Source organism: Drosophila willistoni, chromosome 3R (genome assembly GCF_018902025.1).
Source record: "Drosophila willistoni isolate 14030-0811.24 chromosome 3R, UCI_dwil_1.1, whole genome shotgun sequence".
NCBI lineage: Eukaryota > Metazoa > Arthropoda > Insecta > Diptera > Drosophilidae > Drosophila > Drosophila willistoni.
In genome coordinates this window covers 18,901,292-18,923,775 of record NC_061086.1, presented here as the reverse complement: position 1 = coordinate 18,923,775, position 22,484 = coordinate 18,901,292, and the positions used below count along the sequence as shown (strand labels likewise).

Below are 22,484 nucleotides of genomic sequence, written 5' to 3'. Positions count from 1 at the left end.
TGCTCTCGACAGGCGTTAAAAAATATTGGCGCAGCTTTCACTTAGAGTTTTGCATAAATATTTTTGTTTCATAGATGCTTTTTCTTTGCATTTTTGTTTTTTTGTTTTGTTTTTTTTTGGTGGTGGTTGCACTAAAGTTTATTTTCATTGCAATGTCACACTGAAGTGTAGTGTAGCCGCGGCGCACTCTTTAAAACTGCAAAAAAGAGCTCTAGGGTGAGAAATGAGAGCATCTTTGGTTTGGTTCTTACTTTTCCATGTTGTGTGTTGAGTGGTTGACTCTGAGAAGTGGACAAGTTGCTGGGGCTTAAGTGGTGCAGCAGCCACCAAGTGGAAAAGAAGTAAAGCAGCTTCTTCTGCTGCGGTTGCGGACTCCCCAAGCCCTTTCTTTTGGCTTGCATGCATGGGCCAAGTCTCCTCGCAAGTAGCTTCCTTATTCCTGCCGTGTGCGTGTATGTTGTGGCGGGGGAAGGAAAGAAAGGTGGAGGGAGAAAAACTTTTTTGGCAGCTACAAGTTATGAACTTGTGCAGTTAAGTTTTTAAAGCTAAGCTGCGGATTATGTATTACTTTTGCCATGGCTGGCCAACTGGCTAACTGGTCCAGCTGACTGACTCACTCTGTTTCGTTCTCGTTTGTCTGTTGTTTGCGTGGTTTTTATGGTCTGGCCAAAAGCCGGAACTTGAAGCAACTTGCCGCAACAGTAGGCGGGGGCGGGGAGAAGAGTGAAACACAGCAGCCAAAGTCAAATAATATTTGCCTTATTTATGCAAAAGTGAGCAAAATGTAAGTATCTACAAACCATGCAAAAACCGTGTTAAAAGCCTTTTTGAGGAGGGAGAGAGGAAACATTTAACAAAACAACAAGAAAAACTTTAGATAAATAAATACCCAAAAGTAAAGAAAATCCAACCATCCATCCATCCATCCACAGCTTTTTGCTTAAAACTAAGTAAATACGCATTAAAAAAAGAGCAACCAAAGTGAGCCAAGTCGAATCGAAAGGCAAAAGGCAAGACAGGCCAAAAAAAAAAGCAAACAAACAAAAGAGGAATATATGGTAGGATGGATGGAATAGAGGGAATATTTGTGTAGCATACTTTTAGGCAATGATAACACAAAACTAATCAATACAATGAAAATATTGACTCTGTGGCTGGAAAAAGTCACTGCATCAAGTTGTCAGTTGCCACAGTTGACAAGTTGCCACAGTTGCCGTCGAGTTGCTGCCTCACGTATTCAATTCGCGGTGATGGCAAACATATACATACGTATCTATGTATGTGTCTGTGTGTGTGTGCGTATGTGTGTTTTTGTATCTTCTACGCTTCGTATGTGAAACAATGTAATTTAAATCCATTTTCCAACACGTCACCAATCAAAATGGCAAAAAGCTTTGCAACAACCAACAAGTATAAGCAAATATGCTACACACAAGAGGCAACGGCAACCGGAGAGGCATAACTCAAAGGATCAGGCGGCAGAAGGAATTGCGCGGCGCTGTTGTGAAAACAATAAGATTAGCTCTTGCTTTCAACAGACGACGATGACTACGAGACGACTAGGAGGAGTATGGAGTATGGTGAAAAGTAAACGTGAAAATAAAATAAGAAAACAACAACAACAGCAGGCAAGGCTAAAGAAAAACAAAAGCAGCAACGCATAGAAAAAGCAAATACAAAAAAAAAAAGAACAAATAAATAAACAAGGGGTAAAGGATAAGACATGGAGTGCGCGGTAGGGGTGGTTGACGCGCTGAGAGATAGAGCCGCATATGTGAAGTTATTTGCCTTGGCGAAATCCTTTAACTGCACACGCCTGAGAGTTAGACAAATAGCGTGCGAAAGAAAAGGCTCTATAAGCTGCCACCTTGTTGCTCCTATCAGAGAAAAAGAAGAGCTATTCGATGGCAAAAGCAACTGAGTCGATGGGGTAGGTAGGTTGGCTCTGTCACACATCGACGGGCTGTCAAGACAGGCAAAGACACGCGGCAGTACCTAGGCAGCAAATTAAATAAAACATTGATGTGTTTCTCTCTCACTTTCTCCCTCTCTCTCTCTCTGTGAGCCAGGCTCAAGCTTATTAACACCAAATCAAATGAGCAGGGAAACATATTCTCTTCTTCTCTCCTCACACACACACACACAGATTGCTGCCCGACCCTATATGGTGGTTTAGGTTGAATTCCAAATATAGTTTCGTGGGCCATTGCATTAAAACCTTTTGCTAATCAGTTTAATTCCTTTTGCGGCTTAATCGTCGTCTGACGTTTTGTATTAGTTGTCGCCAGCAGGCAAATGTCAAATGTATAACAAATTAATCTCATTTCGTGTTTCGCCATTAATTTCTATTTAGTTTTTCTTTCTTGTTGTTTGGGGTTAGAGAAGGTAAAAGAAAACAATTTATAACTATCTATATCAGAGACCTGTTTCAGTTTAGTCATTGTCATTTTTTCTTTATTCTAGACAAAAAGACTATCTAAAACCTATTCCAACTGATGAATAGCTATCTCTTGTTACGCTACGGATGTAAATTTTTCTTCATCTGTCTTACTTTTTATAAGATCTTTTACAGGAAAGACAATGAGACAAACAAAAATAAGACTAACATTCCGCTTTTTCAGCTGTTTCAAGCAACTTTATGTAAATAATAATTTACATTCTTTAATAATGTTAAAACTTTCGAATAATTTTTGTTTTACCTTTTTTAATGCAAATGAAATATGAAATCCTTTTACACCAATATAACATATGGGTGTGGTCAGTTTTGTCTGTTTGCTGTTTTTCTCTGGCCCTGTAGGTTGCAATTTAATTTAATTACAAGGTAACCTTACTACAAAAGGGAAAACGTGCAGCTGCAGCAACGTTTTCACACTCCCACTATATCTGCGCTGCTACCTTTCAGAGTTCAGAGTTTGTAATCAGTGCGGCATTTGGAGCAGCCACAACGGCAATCCACCGCTCCAATCAAATAACTGCTGCATTGCGTCCAGGTCTCACCTATTTGATTGAATATTACATTGCATAGTATATGAAGCTTTAGCCATTGGCCCAGCCCCGCGCATTGTTTGGCTGTCTGCCTCGGCACAAGTATCAATTATGATGATTACCTGAAATTACTGTTCACACACATTGCCACCGTCGTTGCCGCTCGTCCTATTACCTCATTTTGAGGCAGCAATGAAAGGAAAAGGGCTAGGGCACCATACAGGTCCAGCTCCAGCTCCAGCTGGGCATCATCAAGTAGATGGGACAATTGGCAAACAACAATTAATCAATTGTATAAATCTAATGATGGCAAAAGGGTAGAGGATCAAAGCCTCACAAATGTTACACAAGAGACACACTCACACACACACAATGTGGCAGGACTTTTGTTTTGAAATTAAATTTCAATCTATTTCATTCTTTTTTTCCTGGTAGGTTTTGTTTTTGCGCGTTTCCCCAAGTGGCTGTCAACCCTTTTTTTACGGGCAAAAGAAGAGACAAGAGCCTAAAGAAGGGGGACAGCTCAAAAATTAATTTATCAAAATTACAGAACACACACATAGACAGACAAACGTATAGCAGTGCGGCAGCTGTGCTTACTCTTAGAGTGATGTAGACAAAAACAAAACAATCACATGTCAAATTTGAGCCCATTGGGATGGGCCACGGTTGGTTGTTTGAGTGGGTGAGTGGGGTCTAGTCTTGCGGCCAGCTTGTTGTGGTTATGAAGACGACAACGCCGCCCGTGAACTTTCGCCAAGTGCATTTATCTTCATTTTTGGCTCGGCATTCTCTTCTAGTCAAGGGTCGCCGAAGCGAGTGACGCAAATCGCTAAGACGCTAGATACCAAGATATCAACACAAAAACAAAAAACCAACAGGGAGGGTCAAAAGGTAGAGACAGAGGCAGAGAAGCTGGGAAGAATACATACATAGATGGATAGACAATCAAGGGCAGCAACGAACGGTAAGGACTAGGAGCGAAAGGTGAAAGGACATCCCAACACGACATGACATATTAGAATCCTGTTACGCAGCAGTAGAAGCATTGCCGGTTGACTGCCAAATTGCCAACATAAATGTCAGAGAGGAACACACACACATACACACACATTAGACCTGAGCTCCTTTAGCGCTCGAGCTGAACGGTGGAAAGTATGCTATAGGGTTTTTTTTATTTCTGTTGCTTTTTGTTAGAGGGTTTCTTTTTTTACTCTTTCTCTATTTGATTCTTTTCATTTTCGTTTTCCTTTTCTTTTTTGTGTGATATATTTCTATGCCGTGCAATCACTCAGCCGTTGAAATCTCACATATGTAGTTACTTCTGTGCATGTGTGTGTGTGTGTGTGCAAGAAAATGATTTTGAAATCTTGTATTGCTGATTTGGTCTCGTTGTCGTCGTCCTTGTCGTCGTCGTCGTCGTCGTAGCCGCAGTTTTGTCATCAGGTGGGGGATGTTACCTATATTGGGGTTAAAATCCCTCAAGGCAATGCATTGGATTTTATGTTGAAATGTATTTGGAAACATTTTAAAGCAACAGCAACATTTGAAATTGTTTAAGTATTCTTGAAGATTGACAAAATATGATTTAATAATATATAAAAAGGATGGCAAAGTCAACGTAAATATAGCTAGCGGACAGCTGTTCTTCGTCTATTTTCTTTCTCTTCTTTTTTCTCCATCTCTAGGTGATTTCTTAAGCTAGTTTTTCATGTTACTGTCTATCTTGAGGGTGACGACTACAATTCGCCAAGCATCTTATCTAAGGCTTTGCACATTGCAATAATACAACAACAAATGACAAGCAACGAAATATGAGACACAAACACACACACACACACATGTTGAGAGGAAAAGGACGACGATGAGCAATCAAGGCAAAAGCGATGCTGTTGCTGCTGCTGTTGATGTTGGTGCCCAGGTGAAGAACCGTCGACGACTACTACTACGAAAAAGAAAAAGGAGCACAATGAAGACAGTTGTTAAAATGCGAGGCCAAACAGCAAAGAGACAGCAACAGCAACAACAACAGACAACAAACAAGAAAAGACATTCACACAATGGGGCCAAACACAAAGAAAAAGACAGCAACAGAAAAAATAACAGAAAAAAGTGAATGAAATGAGAAATTGTATAAATATGTTGGCAACCAGCAGCAGCAGCAGCAAGAACAACACACACACACACACATACGTGGCAAGCACACATACATATGTAAGTATATATAGAGACGACTAGAACGACGACTGTCTACGGAATCCCAACACACAAGATTAAGTCGCATTCGTACTCACTCTCATGCATTTTAAGAGATTTTCCACTAGAACAGCAACGCCGTTGACTTTTCCACTCGTCTGCCTTGTTCTTGTTGTTGAAGTTGGTTGGGAGAGGGAAGATGGTGGGGGGCAACAAGCAGAGCAACAAGGCCTTTTACTAGGATTAGTAGTTAACAAGAGAAATCTGCCCACGCCCAGCAACACGTACACAGAGAAGAGCCACAGCCAAAAGGTAATCAGTGAAATGTAACTGTATTGTTTGGTTTGCTTGTTCTCTGTTGTTTTTGTTGTTGTTGTTGTTGTTGTTGTTGTTGTTGTGTCACCTAAGTCATAGACAAGCTACACATACATTCTACTGCAGCCTCTTAACCTTTTTTTTTCTCTGTTTTTGTGTTGCTGCTGCTGCTTTGTTGCCTGACTGACGATCTCTTTTTAAGTAGTTTGCTTTTGGGCGTTTCGGGTTACCCTAAAAACCCGAAGCTTGGCATTGGGTGAATGGAGGAGGAATTTAAAAAGACCTTATGTGATCCAACCAACCAGCCAGCCAGTCAACAACCAGGTGGCACATACCATCGCCAAGGTGTAGGTAAGGTGACAACATGGGTTTTGTTGCTGCTGCCACTGCTGCTTCTGTTGCTGTTGCTGTTGCTGTTGGTGGTGTTGCGGTTGTTGCTGCTACTTTCATTTAAGTAATCAAAATATGCTTTTGACTTTGTGTGCTAAGCAGATGGCGACTGTCTCTCACTCTTTCTCACTCTGCTCCCTCCCCCTCTGTTGCTGCTAGCTAGTCCGTTTGTATCCAACCTCTTACTACCTTCTAATCATCATCATACTGTTACCTACAGCCTGCCTCTTGGTATGCTTGCGGTTTTCATTTGTATTTCGGTATTTGTGTGTATGTGTGTGTGTGTATGTATATATGGGTTGCCCACAAAAACCCCAAAAACTATGCATTTCACTGCTTTTGTCAGAAATCTAAATATATGTGTGTGTGTGTATATGTATGTGGGCGACCATGTGAATTTATTTGAAAGCTTTTTAAACTTTGCCAGTGACTTTGTGGCTTACGAAATTAAAATTAGAAATTGGTTTCGACCCTCTTCTGTCTTTTATATGCGGCCTCTGACAAATATCTATGTATTTATGACTGGCTATCCGTTTCTAAACAAAAATACAAAGGGATAAAGAGAATGGAATGGTGGTGAAGGGGGGATTAAGTTATCCAAATAGTGTGTAATTAATCAGAGAGACCCTCGCGACCCATTTGAATATAAATCGCTAGAGATTGCTAGTTTTCATTTGTGTGTGCTTAAGATACAAACTTAATTGCCGCATTAATAACACTTAAGACATTGGATCCACTTTTATAATGTAAAAAGCATAATGTATGAATGTTTATATGTACATAGATTAAGATATTTTGTATTTACTTACATTATGACTTTGATCTGTCTTTAGCTCACGATGATTGGAGAACTGCACATAGACCATACGTCCACGCATTTGGGGCGGACTGACTGTATAGCAGGATACCATTGATGTGGCTGCCACTTCATCGGCCATTTCGATAAATGCCTGATTTTTGCCTTTAAGAACGAGCACGTTTGTCACACGTCCGAATGGTATGCCCAACGAAATTACATCCGATTCACCAGATTCATTTGGAATGTTCCGTAAGTGTATGACTTTTGAGGCCTTGGCTGTAAATAGAAATAAGAAGGACACAAATGAAAACTTGTGTTTTGACCAATTGAAATATTTATAAAGCGAGTTGCTATCGCTCTTTCTCGCTCTCTCTCTCTTCTTCACCTTAATTTAGTTTCGTTTCTCGCTTTGTTTTTTTGTTTTCTCTTCTACCAAATCAACGGAAAAAAGCAAATAAAAATGCAGTAAACACTTTTTGTCCCTTCCAAAGCAAAAAAAAAAGGGCATGAATAAAAGGAGTGTGGGAATAGAGAGAAAAAGGGTCCATAAATTCATTCATTGCACACTTTCAACGGCTGTGAATAATCCACACAACAACACACGGCGGACGGCAATGGGCAAACGAACATTTGAGGCTTTTAGGCCAGTGAGCAGAAAGCGAGTGTCCTATGTCCTTATGCTGTTATTGCTGTTGTTTTTGCTTTTGCTATGGCTAGCCGCTTGTTTGTTATATTTGCATAAATAAACCGACGCCAACTCTGTGCAACACAAATGGGATTTGTCCCGGCCATGGATGCCAACAACAGCAGTAGAGTAGCAAAAGCGTTTCAGGGATTTGCCTCTCTACTTTTACTTCCTTCACTCTGCTGGCGCTGGTGGCTGCTGCTGCTGCTGCTGCTGCTGTTGCTGCGGGAGTAGTGAGCAGTGCCTTAAATTTTTATAAACAAAAGCAAACAAATTTGCCACTCTTTTATAACCCACAAAATATTGTGCACTGCAGAGGAGCTAGCCACATGTGGAGACACAGTAGAGGGGGGGTGGGTTGCAGGAGGATCGTGGAGAGTTTGGTTAAAAGTGGGAATTGTCTGCTTTTTCATCCATCCGTTCCGTCCGTTTGTCTGTTTCGTGTGTCTGTGGCGCTTAGTCAACACCTGTTAATGTGTTGGTTTATTTTTTGCGGCAATGCCACCGAAAGAGAAAGAGAGTGAGAGGGAGACAGTCGCTGTGTGTGTGTATTCATATGCAAATGAAATGCAGTCGCCTGTACACCTCATCCCTCAACCTCTCCACCACGACCATTCTGCTTGCAGAATTTGGCAAACAACCAAACACAACAAGAACAACAATATTTGCCAAAAAATATATTTTCTGTCTTAATGGCAACAGACATTGCAGTTAGTTGGCCATTTGGCGGTTAGCCAGCATTTAAAGCTGACCCTAAAAAGTATGCTATGAATTTCAATGATTAGGAAAAATTATCCAAAATATCTTTGTTCCTTTTCCCCAACTATTTAACCTTGCAGAGATTCCTCCTCGGCCTCTCCCTCCTTCTTTCCCGCTTGCTGCCGCCAGCCACTCAACTAAACTATTTTCTTTCTCCTCCCCTTCTCATAACTAATAATTCATAATGTTGAAAAAGGAAAAAAAGGGTCATTATATAAACCATTCCACCTTTTCAATCACTGCCACTGGCAACTACTAGAGACCCCAACCAAACGACACAACCTCTAGACGACCGACCCCAAAGGGTCAATGTTCCGATTTGTTATACAATGAGCAGCAAAATGAAAGCTCTCTAGATGAGGTTGTGGTGGAGGGGGCACACAGAAAACTGGGCCGACTACTCTGAACTGCAACTCTTCAAACTAAAAGTGGCCAGTTCACTCCTCTTTTGGTCAACAGGCTGCTCTCGCTTTCTCTCTCTCTCACATACTCTCTTTCACTCTCAATACAACTAATCGGAAATTACACTTTTTGATTAGTTCGAAAAGGAAATGAAGTTGAAACGAAATTATGCAGAGGGCATGGCAGGCAAAAGAGGCGGAGTCCAACACTCACCAACCTTTTGGTAGTAGTAACTACTACAACAGAAAAAAAAATCACAAGGAATTTATTAAAAATCAATGGTTTGGCCTGCTGGCTTTGCCATAAATAACAAACCAAAAAATATAAAAAAACCTGAGAGAGGGTGGGGGAGAGTGGTAGAAAGAGAAACGCAACCAAACTAAATAAAAGTGAACAGCGGCGGAAATGTTCTGCACAAGACAAACAACAAATCAACTGTGCCGCTGGGCACAGCAGCAGCAGCAGCAGCCGGAAAAAAAGAATCCATCGTCGAAATCGAAAATATGTAAAAAGTATCTATCATGCATGATGACGTTGTCAACGACTACGACGACGACACTGACAACAGGGACAGAGCGCGAGAGGACGTGAGACGATGAAGGACCAAACAAAAAAGTGACAACAAAAATTGCTGAATTCCCGTGAACAACTCAATTCGGATTGTACGTTTTTGTTTTGTTTTTTTTTTTTCAGCCACTTGCATTGGTAGATTTGTTGCAAATCGCAACAAACGAAAAGCGGTGGCTGATGCTGCTGCTGCCGCTTCTGCTGTTTGATGGTGTGAAAAGGAAAATACGTCAGGGCAATGAGCAAATCGACGACAACCAGAACAGAACCAAAAATAGGAGCGGAGTGGGGAGAACTGAAGTGCATTTGTCTCTGGGGCATACTACAGACGGCGGCGGCAGGGGCATAATTGAAAAGGATGAAGATGGCAGCCAGCGATGAGTTGAGTTGAGTTGAGGCCGGAAACACACAGCAGCCAGTCAAACATTCCAACTACGACCAGAGCCCTTGGAGCTTACACAGCTGCAACAGTCGAGACAGAAGCGAGAAAAAACAAAAAACAAATAGGAGGAATGTGGGATGGAATGGATTGGAATGGGGAACAATAAAAACTGCAGTTCGCCTAGCCAGCGGCCAAATTTGTTAAAGTTTGTGGTAAAATTTTGCTTTTTAATTAACATTCGTATATTTGCTGGCAAATATTTGCTAAAAGCCAAGAGCAGAGAACAGAACAGAACAGAGAAAACAACAGAGAAAAAAATGGCAACGTTTGGACGCGTTTCAATATGAATTAATTATCAAATTAATAATAACTGCCGAATGCAATTTGTGTAAACATGGAAAAAAAAAGAGGAAAAGAAACACCCATTATCCATTGGCTGCTGCCTTCACCACCTCACTCCATTTTCATCAATGGATTCCTTTACCGAGTGGCAGAGAGCAGGAAGAAAGAAAAAGAGAAAGGTCAGCGCGATAAAAACAATTTGCATTCGATAATGATGATGCTTGTTGTCTGTCAATGGACCATGGCAATGGATATGAATAGCAATCATATGCTCTGTTGAGCATTAAAATGAGCTGCTGCTGCAGCGCAAGGACATGGCGACGCTAAAGCCCAACAGTATTAATGATACGCACTGTGACAGAGAGAGAGAGAGAGAGATAGAGAGAGAGAGAGAGTTTGTTTGGGGAATTCTCTACTGTGTTTGCCAGCAGGCAGCACTTTTCAATTAAACTCTCACATGCAAAGTCATGGTGGCTTCTCTTCTCCAGTCTGTTTCTCACGCTTTCTCTTTCTCCTTCTCTCCTCCTGTTTCGATGAATTGCATGAAAAATTATACATAAATAAACTATTTATAGCTAATTGAAAAGTTTACAAACTGTAATTGAGTTCGGACAACGATGGTCAGCCAATAATACCGCCTCTCTGCGAGCGCCACCACCCACCCCTCCCCGGTCGAGCTCTTTTGTCCATATGCCAGATACAATGGGGCGTATGTGTAATAATTTGCCCAACCAACGCAACACACACACACACGAAACGCGCCCGAAGTTAATTAATGACAATTTAAATTCATAAAGCAAACAAAAAACTCTTCTCTTCCTCACTTTCACACACACACACGTACACATATGTACACACACCCTGCAATGAAACGAAAAATGTAAATGAAAATGAATGGAAAAGCGTCGAACAAAAGGCCACATACACAAAAAATGAAAGAGTAGGTAAGCTTGGCATCAGGTGGAAGGGTTTTTCTTTTTTTTCGGAGGGGAGGGAAGAGTTGAGGAGTTTGGTGGAAAATAATACGGTTAACATGTTGTGGTGGGCGGTAAAAGAAGTGCTGATTGTTAATAACAATTAAATTTATGCTTACATGGCGGCATTTAATGATTTAATGTGAGCGTGACGCCAATGTTTGTTTGTTTATCTCGTCTCTTCTTCCCCCCACCACTTGATTCGAAAGTTTGGCTCGACTCCTCCGCAGTTGGAGTTCTTGTTTTTGGGTGTGCCCCAACAATTCGAATATATAATTTGAATATGCTAAAGGAATCACACGCGTTGTTCGCGCTCGCGTCTTTAATTATGCGACAGTAAATTAGGTTTTTACAAGCTCACACATCATAAATTTTAAATTGCTGGCCAAACTTATGTCGTCTCTCCCCATTTTCCTCTCTCTCTTTCTTTTTCTCTCTCGTCTGTTTGTCTGTCTGTCAGCCTGTGTGCGTAACAACTTAATGATATTTGCTTTTGGCAGCGTCTTGTCTTTAATTTAAACATTTGCCAGGCACATAATCAATCATGGCACACATATTTTTTGGCAGCAAATGAAACTCAATGCCAGCGGCCTTGTTTGCTTTTTGCATTTTCACATATATAATTTTCAAAATGCCCCCTGCGCCCTCACCACCCTACACACCCCCTACCAACTCAGCTTTAGACCCAGGCCCAGGATATAATTGAAAATAACGATTTTTTTCCGTCATAGCTGCTGCTGCTGCTGTTGCCCGAACGAGCCTAAAACCCGCAAGAAATGTAATTCATTAAAAATTTGTCGGCATAAACAGGGACGAGAAGGTAAAAGGGAATGGATGAGATGGTGGCCGGGGTAGAGAGGTGGCAGAGTTATGGCTTGAAAGAGACCTCTAGCTAGACATGCGTTGGGTAAAAAAGTCAATGCACCAAGACTGAGAGAAGTCCTGGCTTGATGATGACGATGACGACTACGATGATGATGATGATGCTGATGTCGTCGTCGTTTACAAATTTTAATTGCATTTCAATTATGAAAATAGTTTTTTTTTTTTTATTCTCTGCTGTAAATGTGTGTGTGTGTGTGTGTGTGTAGGGCGAAGAACTTCATGTCTGTGTGCAGTCAAGTGGCAGCGACAAGTAACATAGAACGATACAGCAAGGAACTCTATATTATAGAGCAAACAGACGCCAGTTAAGAGAAAGAAGGAGCAGTAAGGGAGTCCAAGACTCAAACTCTGAAACTGCAACTGCCACTCGAAAACTGAGAGGAAGTATATCAATTGTATAAATTATGAGGCAGCTAGAGAAGAGCAGCCAGAGCAATCAAGTTTGTTGCTACAAAAAAAAAAAAAAAAAACAAAAACGCAAAAGAGAAAAACTTTTTCCACTTCATTTGTGTATTATAATTACTCTCTCTCTCTCTTTTGCACCAGCATTCTGCTTATTCGTCGGTCGAGTTAAGGTTGATCCTTTAGCCATGCAGGAATACATATGCTTAATTAAATTGCATATAAATATCATAGGCCAGTTCATGGCGGTTATTTCCAGAGGCCAGAAGTCAAATGTGAAGAACCGTATTAATGACCATAAATGTTAAAATGTTAAACTAACCACACACAGAGGCAAATACTTATATATATATGTATGTATATATAATACTATATACTATAATGTCAGATAGAGAGTGCGTGCAAGCTGCCATAAATAACTCAGTCACACTCAGTCATTGACAACTGTGTTTGCTGCCATTGACCAAAGGCACATCCTGATTTTCACTTTTCTTTTTTTTTTTTTTTGTCATTTTCCTTTCAATGCTGTCTCAATATTGACACAGACGGCGCCACACACATACACTCACATACAACAAAAAAAAAAGGAATGAATATATATGACAATATTATTTTATTGACTGCGAAAATATTTACACGCAATGCCAAGCAACAGCGACAGGAGAGGAAAGGGCGTGTAGGAGCAAGCGAGCTGAGAACGTGAGACTCCCGTCCTGTCCTATGGAGAGGATATTCGCAGAAGGGAAGAAGTACATGGCAGGCGGCACGCGTTGGACACAAAAACTGTCGCCTTATTGGTTATGGCCATAAAAATAAAGGAACGCAAAATAAAAGCATTTAAGTGTTTGACTTTGGCCAAGGGATTGGCTTACTTTACGTTATGACAATTGACTATGAACGAATCTACAATAACTTGGCAGTGCTTTAAATTGATCCCTCACCACTTCTTTCGGCTCCCACCCTCCTCTTTTGTACTCCATTTCCAGCATGTGAGAGAATTAGCTATGGTTGAAAAAGTTACCGAAACAAAAGGAAAAAAAAGAAAGAAAATTATTCATTGCATACTCTCAGGCAGTGGCAGCGGCAGCGGCAGAAATGGCGTTTTCTGGATGATGGGAACAGCTGTGTTGTCCAGCGCGTTAAACCCCCGAAAATCGGTCAATAAACAAACAGAACGTTGGTGGACTATACAAACATCACACGGTATCGCCCCACCACACCGCCTCTGTGAGAGACCGAGAGCTGCATGTGTGAGAGCTGTAACAATAAACAACAAAGTGCCGGGCAAGAGAGGTAGAAACGACAACAAAAGCAATATATACCCAACATATACACAGCACACGGAGGGGGATCTGCAACACACGGCTCGCCTCGGCTCACAGACACGCGACAATGAATGGCTCTCGGCCAACAGTCACTAACCCTCCTCTCCTCCTCGCTGCTAATTCTATCGCACCCCCAACGAGAGTCTGCCTAATCATAAAAATAAAATAAATCAAACGCAACTAGCAAAAATTGAGCCAAAAGTAAAGTTTTTCTGTGTTTCGGTTTCCGGTTTTTCACGTTTTTACTGTATATTTTTTGTTTTGTTTTGTTTTTTTTTGTTTTTTGTATGAGGCATAGAAAAGAGACGAAACGTAGCGTGGCCACTTTAGTTGAAGTATGCTTCACACACTCACACCAACAAACATACACGCACATCAATGCTTCAAGTGGGTGGGCGTGGCCAAACGCCCCTTCCCTCCACCCACCTACAACAAACTCCGATTGCACATGCCAAAGTGTTTTTATTACATTTACGTGAAAAATTTGTTGCATGTTTCTAAGCGCTAAGCTCGTGTAACGGAAACGTATGTTAGTCTCTATCTATCTCTTTCTCCTATTGTGTGTGTGTGTGTGTGTGGGTATTTTATATGTATTGGTATATTGGTTTAGTGGCATACAAATACAATTGACAATGCCCGGTCAATGTATTGAGCCTTCGTTCTTCTTTTTGCTTGACCAGGATCTCAAGTCGGTCGGTCGTTCGGTCTGTCGGTCGGTCTTTGGCTCGTGCGTGTGTTTATCTAAGGTCCAAGACACACACACACACATATACACGTAACAGACAATGCCCTTTGTTGTTGTTGTTGTGTGGCCTTTGTATTGGCGTTTGCAGTGCAATAAAAGTGTCCTTATACGTTTATTTAGCAATTCCTTTTGTTATTATTTTTGGCATTGGCATCGGTTTTTCGCCTTTGTATCATTCATGAGAAAGTGAGTGGGAGCTTTAAGTGGTTACCCCAAACACACACACACACTCACATTCACACAAAAATGAATTCATTGGATATTTTTGCAACCGACACAACCTTCAGACATTGAAACAAACTCGCTTTAAGCTACCCTAGCGCGCGACTTTAATAGAGTTGCACACCAAAAAAACGAAACAAAATTTGTGCTGAGTTTTGTGTTTGCACAAGAACTTTGCGTGGAAAATTAAAATGGCCGCAGGTGGCAGGTGTCAAGTGGGCGCAAAGAGCTGACTGACCCCAACAGCTCCCTACCTCTCTGCCGATTCTCAGACCCAACACACTCTCTCTCTAGCCGAATTGCCTTTGGGGAGGCGTCTCTGGTGGTCTGATGGGCCATCGACAAGCGGGTTGGACTACAATGGTAAGCTCATGGTGAGATTTTCCAGCGAAGGACCAAGAGGAAGAGGGTCCTCTGTATATATACATATATATATATGGTCGGTCTGGTTTTGGTCGAAAAACGGGTATGGTTTGGTTTTGGTATATTGGTCTATGATGGGCTGGCTGACTGGTTAACTGACTGGCTGGCTGCTCGGTGCTGGTGGTGGTGGTTGCTTGTTGCTTTTTAATTAATAGAAAAGTCCTTTGTAAAGTAATAAATAAATATTATGCTTTTGCGTTTATTTTTTTTAGCGCTCTCGTTTGCCGACATTCATTCCCTGGACTAATGGCTAATGTCAATGCAATGCCAGCCTTTTGGCCCCAGTTCATTTCGCCCTTTCGCACTCTCAGTCTCACTCTCTCTCCCTCTCTTTTCCTAGCTCCGTCTCTGTCTGTATCACTTTTTCTCTTTTTTAATCAAAATAATTAACACATTTGACGCGCTTTAATCAACAGCAACTACCTAAAACCAATTTGTGTATTGTCTTTAGTCAGTCGATTACTTTTACATTTGAGAACATTCATTGCACAATACTCACACACTCATACCCACTGAACTAGACACACACACACGATGAACCCATTGATTTGTTTGCATTGGCAACCATTTTGTGGCTAACTGAAATTCGTTCAGGTTTTGTTTTTTGTTTTTTAATTTTTGCTTTCAGCGAAACGTTGTTGCTGCCTGTCAAATATTTGCCTAATATGCGGTTGGTTCTTTGGTTATGCGTGGCTCTGTGCTCTCTCAATTCCAGAGAACGGAGTGAGGTGGCAGCTGGGGCTGGGGAGTGGGGTGGAAGGGATTTTGGTTTGTGGGTGTGCGGTTTTTGATTAGCTTTATTACTTTGCGGCCGCAGCAGTTTGGAATGCGTGCAGAGTGCGGGCTAATTAATGTCCATACATACACGCACCATCCGTACTCAGCACTCACCTCACTCATTCACTTAGTTTTTGGCCATACTTTCAGAGAGCTAAAATAAGCAACAATAGGCCATGTTGTTGTTGTTGTTATTGTTCCCGCTGCTGTTGTTGACTTATTTTCCATGCTAATTAGTAGGTTAATTGGTAGCAAGCATTCGCATACACCGAGAACTGAATTAACTGCTTTCAATTTAGTTTCACAACCAACCAAGCTTTGCGGATATAACAGAAGAAACATATTTAAGCCGGCTTTAGCTTCTAAATGCACTCGTCGTAGAGCAAAACCCAGTTTCGACTTAGTTAATTGGTTGTATGGCTGCAAAATGCACTTAATATAAGCGTACCCTCCCAAGAGGCATTCCAATAAAAAATGGCTTTCCCAAAAACAAAAAAAATACCCAAAATAAAGGGACAAAAGGATCCGAGGAGCTAAAGCTACAAAAGATAAAGGAAAAATGGTGCTGGTAGGAAAAATACAAGTAGGCAGGCAGAGAAAGAGAAACAGGTGAAAGAAAGATGAAAAAAGGCAGAAGAAAACTTACCAATTCCGCCGGCCAGCACGGTGCTCGAATCCAGTTTGGCCTTCTTTGTGGCCAGATCCTGATTATTATTGTCGGAGGCGGGCGCCATGACTGCTGCTTGGCTCAAAAGTTCGTCGCTTCCGCGCTGATTATACATACGCATTATGGATACATATATATACAGAGAGAGATAGATATGTATATATATATATATAGTAGAAGATGCAGGCGGATTTGTGGCGGTTTTGTTAATATATATTTTTTTTTGTAGTTTGTAGTTTTGCAGGCATAGAAGTTGAAGATGGTTTCAGTAGGCAAGTTCAGTAGAGTTGTGTGTAGTTTTGTAGTAAATGAAGTATATATATATACGAAGAGCGGTACATAAAAAGAGAAAAATAAAAGAGAAGAGAACAATATAAATATTTAATATTTACGCAAGTTAAATAAATTACAGCGATTTTTCTTTCATTTTTTTTTCGTTATTTTTTTTTTCTTTGTGCTTTGCTTTTTTCTTTATTATATTTTTTTGCTCCACATTTTTTTCCCTGCTGCTATTGCTGTTGTTGTTATTTGAGTAGAAATCCAAGTGGTGCTTTAGCAAGCATTTGCATTGGTTTGACTAAGAGACAGACAGCAGAACGAGAAATAGAGTAAGAGAGAAAGAGAGAAGAGGGGTGGTGACTACACCCTCTTTGGACTTCTGTTTTTGTTAAGTCAACAGCCAGGTGGGTAGATAGTAGATATAGGTGGGGTAAATGGAAATTAGAGACAAACAGCCAGGGGAGCGAGCAAGTGAGTGGCAAATAGTAAGTGAGAGTAGGGTAAAAATAGGAGCAGCAGTCAAGCATTTGGAGAAAAGTGTGTGAGAGAGGGAGGCAGTTAATCATCATCAGGTCGGCAAATTAAATATAGCTTATAATCATCATCAAGGAGCAGCGGAGGAGAGGAGGGCCCGGTTCCACCCTTTTTCTTTTCATATTTCCCCTCCGTATTTTTTTTTTTCTCTAGCAATCTTAAATTAGATTCTGCAAACGACTAATGCAAATAATTGCAGCACTCAACGTGCTGGGGTAAATATTCATTTGAATTAGTGGGGCAATTTTTGTATGTGTGGTATTTGTTAGTTGTTTTTGTTGCCACTGCAGCGCGGTAAACTCTAATTACAAAAGCACATGAGTGTATTGTAATTACATGTGACACTTAATTACCGCACTCACAAGAAAGAGAAAGAAATAGCAGAGTGAGAGAGACAGAGAGAGGTGGAGAGTTGGCTCTCTTACAACGACGAGTGTAACCAAGTTAAGCTAAAGCATTAAATGTAATGTGGCACATAAAAATAAAGCTGCTACTCTTCTTACTCCTGATGCTGACTGTATCACTAAGCAGGATACGTGTGTTTGTGTGTGTATGTGTATGTGTGTGTGTGTGTGCATTAGCAGGAATGACAAAAAGTCAATAAACGAAGTTGGTAAAACGAAAATGGGATACACTCCATCCAACCATTCCTTTGGCTGTTATACGCTGAGCGCAAATTGAAAAGGGTAATTTTGTGGCAAGTAGGCACCTTTGTGCCCGTTACCCCCTTCTCTTCTTCTTGCTTTCCTCGCATTATTGTTGCTGCTCTTCATAGCACTTCACCATTCCATGAGCATTTTGCTATCAATGCTGACTACGCTTGAATTCGCCACTTGGCTTATCATGCTGCGCTTCGCTTTTGCTTTTTGCCTTCTTTTTCTCTTTTGTGTTATTTGTTGTTTGGATTTTATTTTTATGTGGCTGCACGTTTTATATACATAAAAGAATTAGCTTAAATACAAAAACAACATGTGGTAATGGCAATAATAAGAAAGCCAAAGCACACATACACCACACACACACACACATAGATACAGAGAGAGAAACAGCAGAGGCAGACAAGGTAGAGTAGAGGGCGTGCAATAGACAAAGCAACAGCAAAAACCGCAAAAGCACTTCACTTGATAATATCACAGAGACAGAGACAGGGAGAGACAGACAGAACGAGTCCTCCCAAAAAGCGGGAAAGTGTGTGTGTGTGTGTATATATATATGGTTGAGTAATGATATCAAGAGAAGCTGCTCATTGTTATTTTTTTTTTGTTATGTTGCTGTGCGCGTAACCGACATATGTTTTCGTGTGTTGCGTGTAGTCAGAGAGTTGAAATTTGTAGCCCACTTTTTGGGGCATTCGTTTTGGTTTTGTTTCGTTTTGTTAAAGAGCAGGCAAAGTCCTAACAGTTTTTGTGTGGGTGGACGGGTGTTTGATAGCTTAGTGGATATGTAGTAAGTAATTAAATTTTAAATGCCCTCCCAATGGCAGCAGCAGGCAGTCGGCAAAAACCCTTTTTTTTTTGCTTCTCCACGAAACGTAACTAACTAACTCTTGGCTCAGTTAGAAACAACTCTCTAATGCATTCGTTATGGCACATTAACGCTCCCCAAGTGCCCAAGGACCTGGCACATGCTACAGGGATTTGTCTGGCCATGGGAATGTATCTTTCTCTCTGTGTGTGTGTGTGTGTTAGTGTGCATTACACGGTTCATGTACTCGGGCTAATGCCCCCGGCTTGCTGCCATGGCAACGGGAATGGCGATTACAACGACTCGCATATGCCAAGCTGACCGGAAATGTTATTTTAATATGCTCCACTCTAAAAAGTATGCTAAATATTTGATTAGTAACTTCCAACTACATATATGGGTGTATGTGTGTGTGTGTGTGTGGTGTGTCCTTTGCATGCACATATGGCCAAGTCGATAAGCCAGCTAAGCATTTGGACCCAAAAACAGTACTGGACCGAACCGAAGTGGACCATTTTCATTGTTGTCCACTCTGCCTTGTCCACTTTCATTGTGTGTGTGCACCTCCTCGTCTCTTCTATCTTGTCTGTGTGCCATTTTAATGAATTTTCCTAACACTCGCCTCCTTTTTTTCTGCCTCTCTTAACTTTTCATAAGCAAACGCCCGCCCCTTTTATAGCCGAAGGCGTGGGCAGTGTGTGTGTAACACACACCGGAGAAAAGGGTGGGGAGAAAAGTGAAGCAAAGAGGACGCTGACTGTCCAGCAGCGTTCACTGATTTCTATGATGACATGTGCCTTTTTATACTTGGCTCGCCTTGTCGTCGTCGTCGTCTCCTTTTCACAATGTTTCCTCTGCTTCCGCCTTTGTTGCCGGGTAACTGGGTCAGCGCGCAATTGTTGGAGGGCTTGTTGAGGGTTGCTGCTGCCTCATGATGCTGCTGCTTGTGTTGTTGGCCGACAACAGAGGCGAGAGATAATCACGCATATGCCTAACGGTTAAGTTTTTGAAGTGCGCGACATAGATAGTAAAAGGGAGACCGAGACACAAAGAGAGAGAGAATGATACCAATACCAAGGCAAGGCAAGGGCAGAGGCGTCGACGGAAGTAAAAGGGTGTCAAAGTGTGTCTGCCCCTTTTTTCCTGCTGCCTGCTGTTTGCTTTTGTTGTTGCTGTAATGAGCAATGCGTCGCCGCCGTCTGTTGGCAGTCGCCGTTGCCCCTGTGCCCCTTTCTCTATTTTGTCCCTTATCATTGCGGTGTCTCTTTGGGGTTGTTTAATTTCTTGCCCATGTGCTCTACATTTGATTTTCTACTTGAAGGCGCTTTAAAAGAAAATGCCCCAAACAGAACAGATACTCATGCATAGACACACACACACACATACGAACACTGATCATATGTTGTAATTGGAAAAAGCATAGCAAATGATATGTGATTACCAAGTCAAAAAGGCTTTAGGTATTATTAAAAGGGGATTAGAAGAGAGCAACCAACGAACCAACCGAACAACCTACCCAGTTGCCTGGACACTCACAAGGCCATCATGTTATACAATTCGCATACAGAAAGAATAAAAGAAAAGGGGGGTTGGGGGAAAGAGGTGGCGAAGCTGGACAAAAAAAAAATATATATATATATACATATATATATGTACACACAAATTACCAAAACCATGTGCACATATTTCCCATGTCTAATGAGTTCTTTTGCCATGACATGTGATTTCTTTCTCCTCTAACTACATTTTTTTTCCATTTGAATTTGTTTTTGTGTGTGGAAATTTCATATGCAGTTCTTTTGATACCGATTGTTAAGTTTGCTTTGTGCGTGTGTCTGTGTGTGTGTGTGTAGTCGAGTGAATGGGTATGTATATCATTCAATATGACCATATCAACGCCCTCATATATTGCACAAACTGGGCATGACTGCTGCGTTATGCTCTTTCTCTGTCTTCCTTATTTTTGCCCCTTTTTATATTGCTGTTATTGTTGTTGTTGTTGTCGCTATTGCTGTTGTTGTATTATGAATTTATGACGGCATATGAATATTAAAATCGAATATGTTGCTGTCGATTAAAGGCTTTTCATTTTGTCTGTCCGCCGACGATGACGACGACAACGACCCGTGGGTCTTCCTCTACCCAATATCCATATCCATTTACCCATAACCAACCCGCACTTTTTCTCTCTATACACACACACACACACAACATACCCATACAGAGATACACACACACACACACGCTCACTACTCACACACAATACAAGCCGCGACACAGATACGATTCCGACATTTCCGCTGTGACTGGGTGCTGTTGCAGCATGAATGCCATCGATGCCATTGACGAGGATGATGGCATCCTTGAAACTGCAGGCGCATGGTGCAAAAAATTGCATATGTAGGTAAAAATAACAACGGAACGAAAAGCGGCAATCTCCGCCTGCCGCTCGTTGATCCTCTTTTGAAATAACAATTATTGCAAAAGCAGCAGCAGCAGCTGCTGTCACACATCATCAGCTTAAAGCTAAAGCATTGGATGCGGCGACGCTCTTTAAAGAACCTTGAAGCAAAAACTCTAATTACAAATGGTCGTATCTATGTCCTTTCTCCTACTTATTCCTATTTGTTAGCTAGTTGTCAAATGATAAACGCACAACTTGTAGCTGCGGCCTAGTTACCAACCACAACAGACTCTAATAGACAGACAGACAGACAGACAGTAGAAGCAAAGCAAATAGCTCAGAGGCAACAAACTACCTGCCGATGCCGTTGCCGATGCCGTTGCCGATGCCAATGTTCTTGTTGTTGCCGCCATCGCTGTCTATCCAACAGAAAGCAATAAATTACAGGAAAAAGCCGCCAAAGTGTAACAGCTGCGGCAAACTCCAACCGCAACCAGGAAGGCGAGTCACCTGCACAGTTAAGTTTTATATGAAATGAATAAACATATACCCTCTCTCTCTCTCTCTCTCTCTCTCTCTCTCTTTCTCTTCTTCTTCATACATATAGATAGATACCATATATATCAGCGTGTGTACATGTATATGTGTATATATGGCAAGGGGCTAGTGCTTGAACGTTTTATTTATTCTGTGCTGCAGCCAGTCTTCAAAGAGTTTTATACTATATCTCTATCTATGTATATATTTGTATGTGTACGTTTTTATATATATAAATATTTACGCTTGGCTTTTATTGCTTTCGAGAGTCAAGAACTCTTTTTATTTCAATTTGTTTGCATAAATATTTGAAGCGCAGCTAAATTAGAATGTCGAAAGGCGAGAAAAAATGGCTTCTACTTCTCTTTATGCATATGTGTGTGTGTGGGTGTGTGTGGGTGTGTGTTTGTGTTTGTGAGGGGCAAAACAAACTCGTGTGCAAGTTTGGCCAAAACGATTTGTAGCAATTTCGCTATTAGTACTTGGAGAACTGAAGCAGGAGCTCATGTCTGCCTGCTTGCCCTCTGCGAAATCGAAAGGCAGGCAAACTTTTTCTGCTTATGCATTTATCACCTTTTTGGCTCTTTCTCTCCCCCTCTCTTTTTTTTTCTCTGTTTCTCTGCTTTCAAGCAAAAGACAGATGAAAAAAAAAAACTTTTGCCTGGCCTAGTGCCAAGCGTTTGGAAAGGGCAACGACGTTTTGAGAAGGAAGAAGGACTGAAGACTGACTGAACTCCTGGCGGGCACATTTCGTGCGCCCGCCCGCATAAATTATTCAAAACATGTGTTCCTGGAGTGTCTGTCTTCCTTTCTCTCTTGCTCTCTCGCTCTCTCGCTCTCTCTCTATTACCATTTTTCTGTGTCTGAATCTGACTGCTTCACGTAGCAGGCAGCAAATGCAGTAGAAAAAGTGCTTGGCGCACAAAGGTAGGCAACAGTTTTGTGATTGTCTCTATACATATATACGTTTGTGAGTGTGTGTTTTTATCTCAAGCCATTTATTTGTGTATGACATTTTCATTGA

General features: G+C 41.3%; 1 protein-coding gene across 7 annotated transcripts in view; it reads right to left on the bottom strand.

Annotated features, from left to right (window-relative positions):
• The window catches only part of LOC6647203 (polypyrimidine tract-binding protein 1), a 164,209-nt gene that overhangs the window by 19,175 nt on the left and 122,550 nt on the right, over window positions 1-22,484 (bottom strand). For all 7 annotated transcript variants that reach the window (XM_023178867.2, XM_047013496.1, XM_023178866.2 and 4 more), the window contains 2 exons: window positions 16,222-16,345; window positions 6,696-6,961 (listed from right to left, as the gene is read on the bottom strand). In XM_023178867.2, the coding sequence (XP_023034635.1) occupies window positions 6,696-6,961; window positions 16,222-16,345 (390 nt within the window). The remainder of the gene's footprint in view (window positions 1-6,695; window positions 6,962-16,221; window positions 16,346-22,484) is intronic.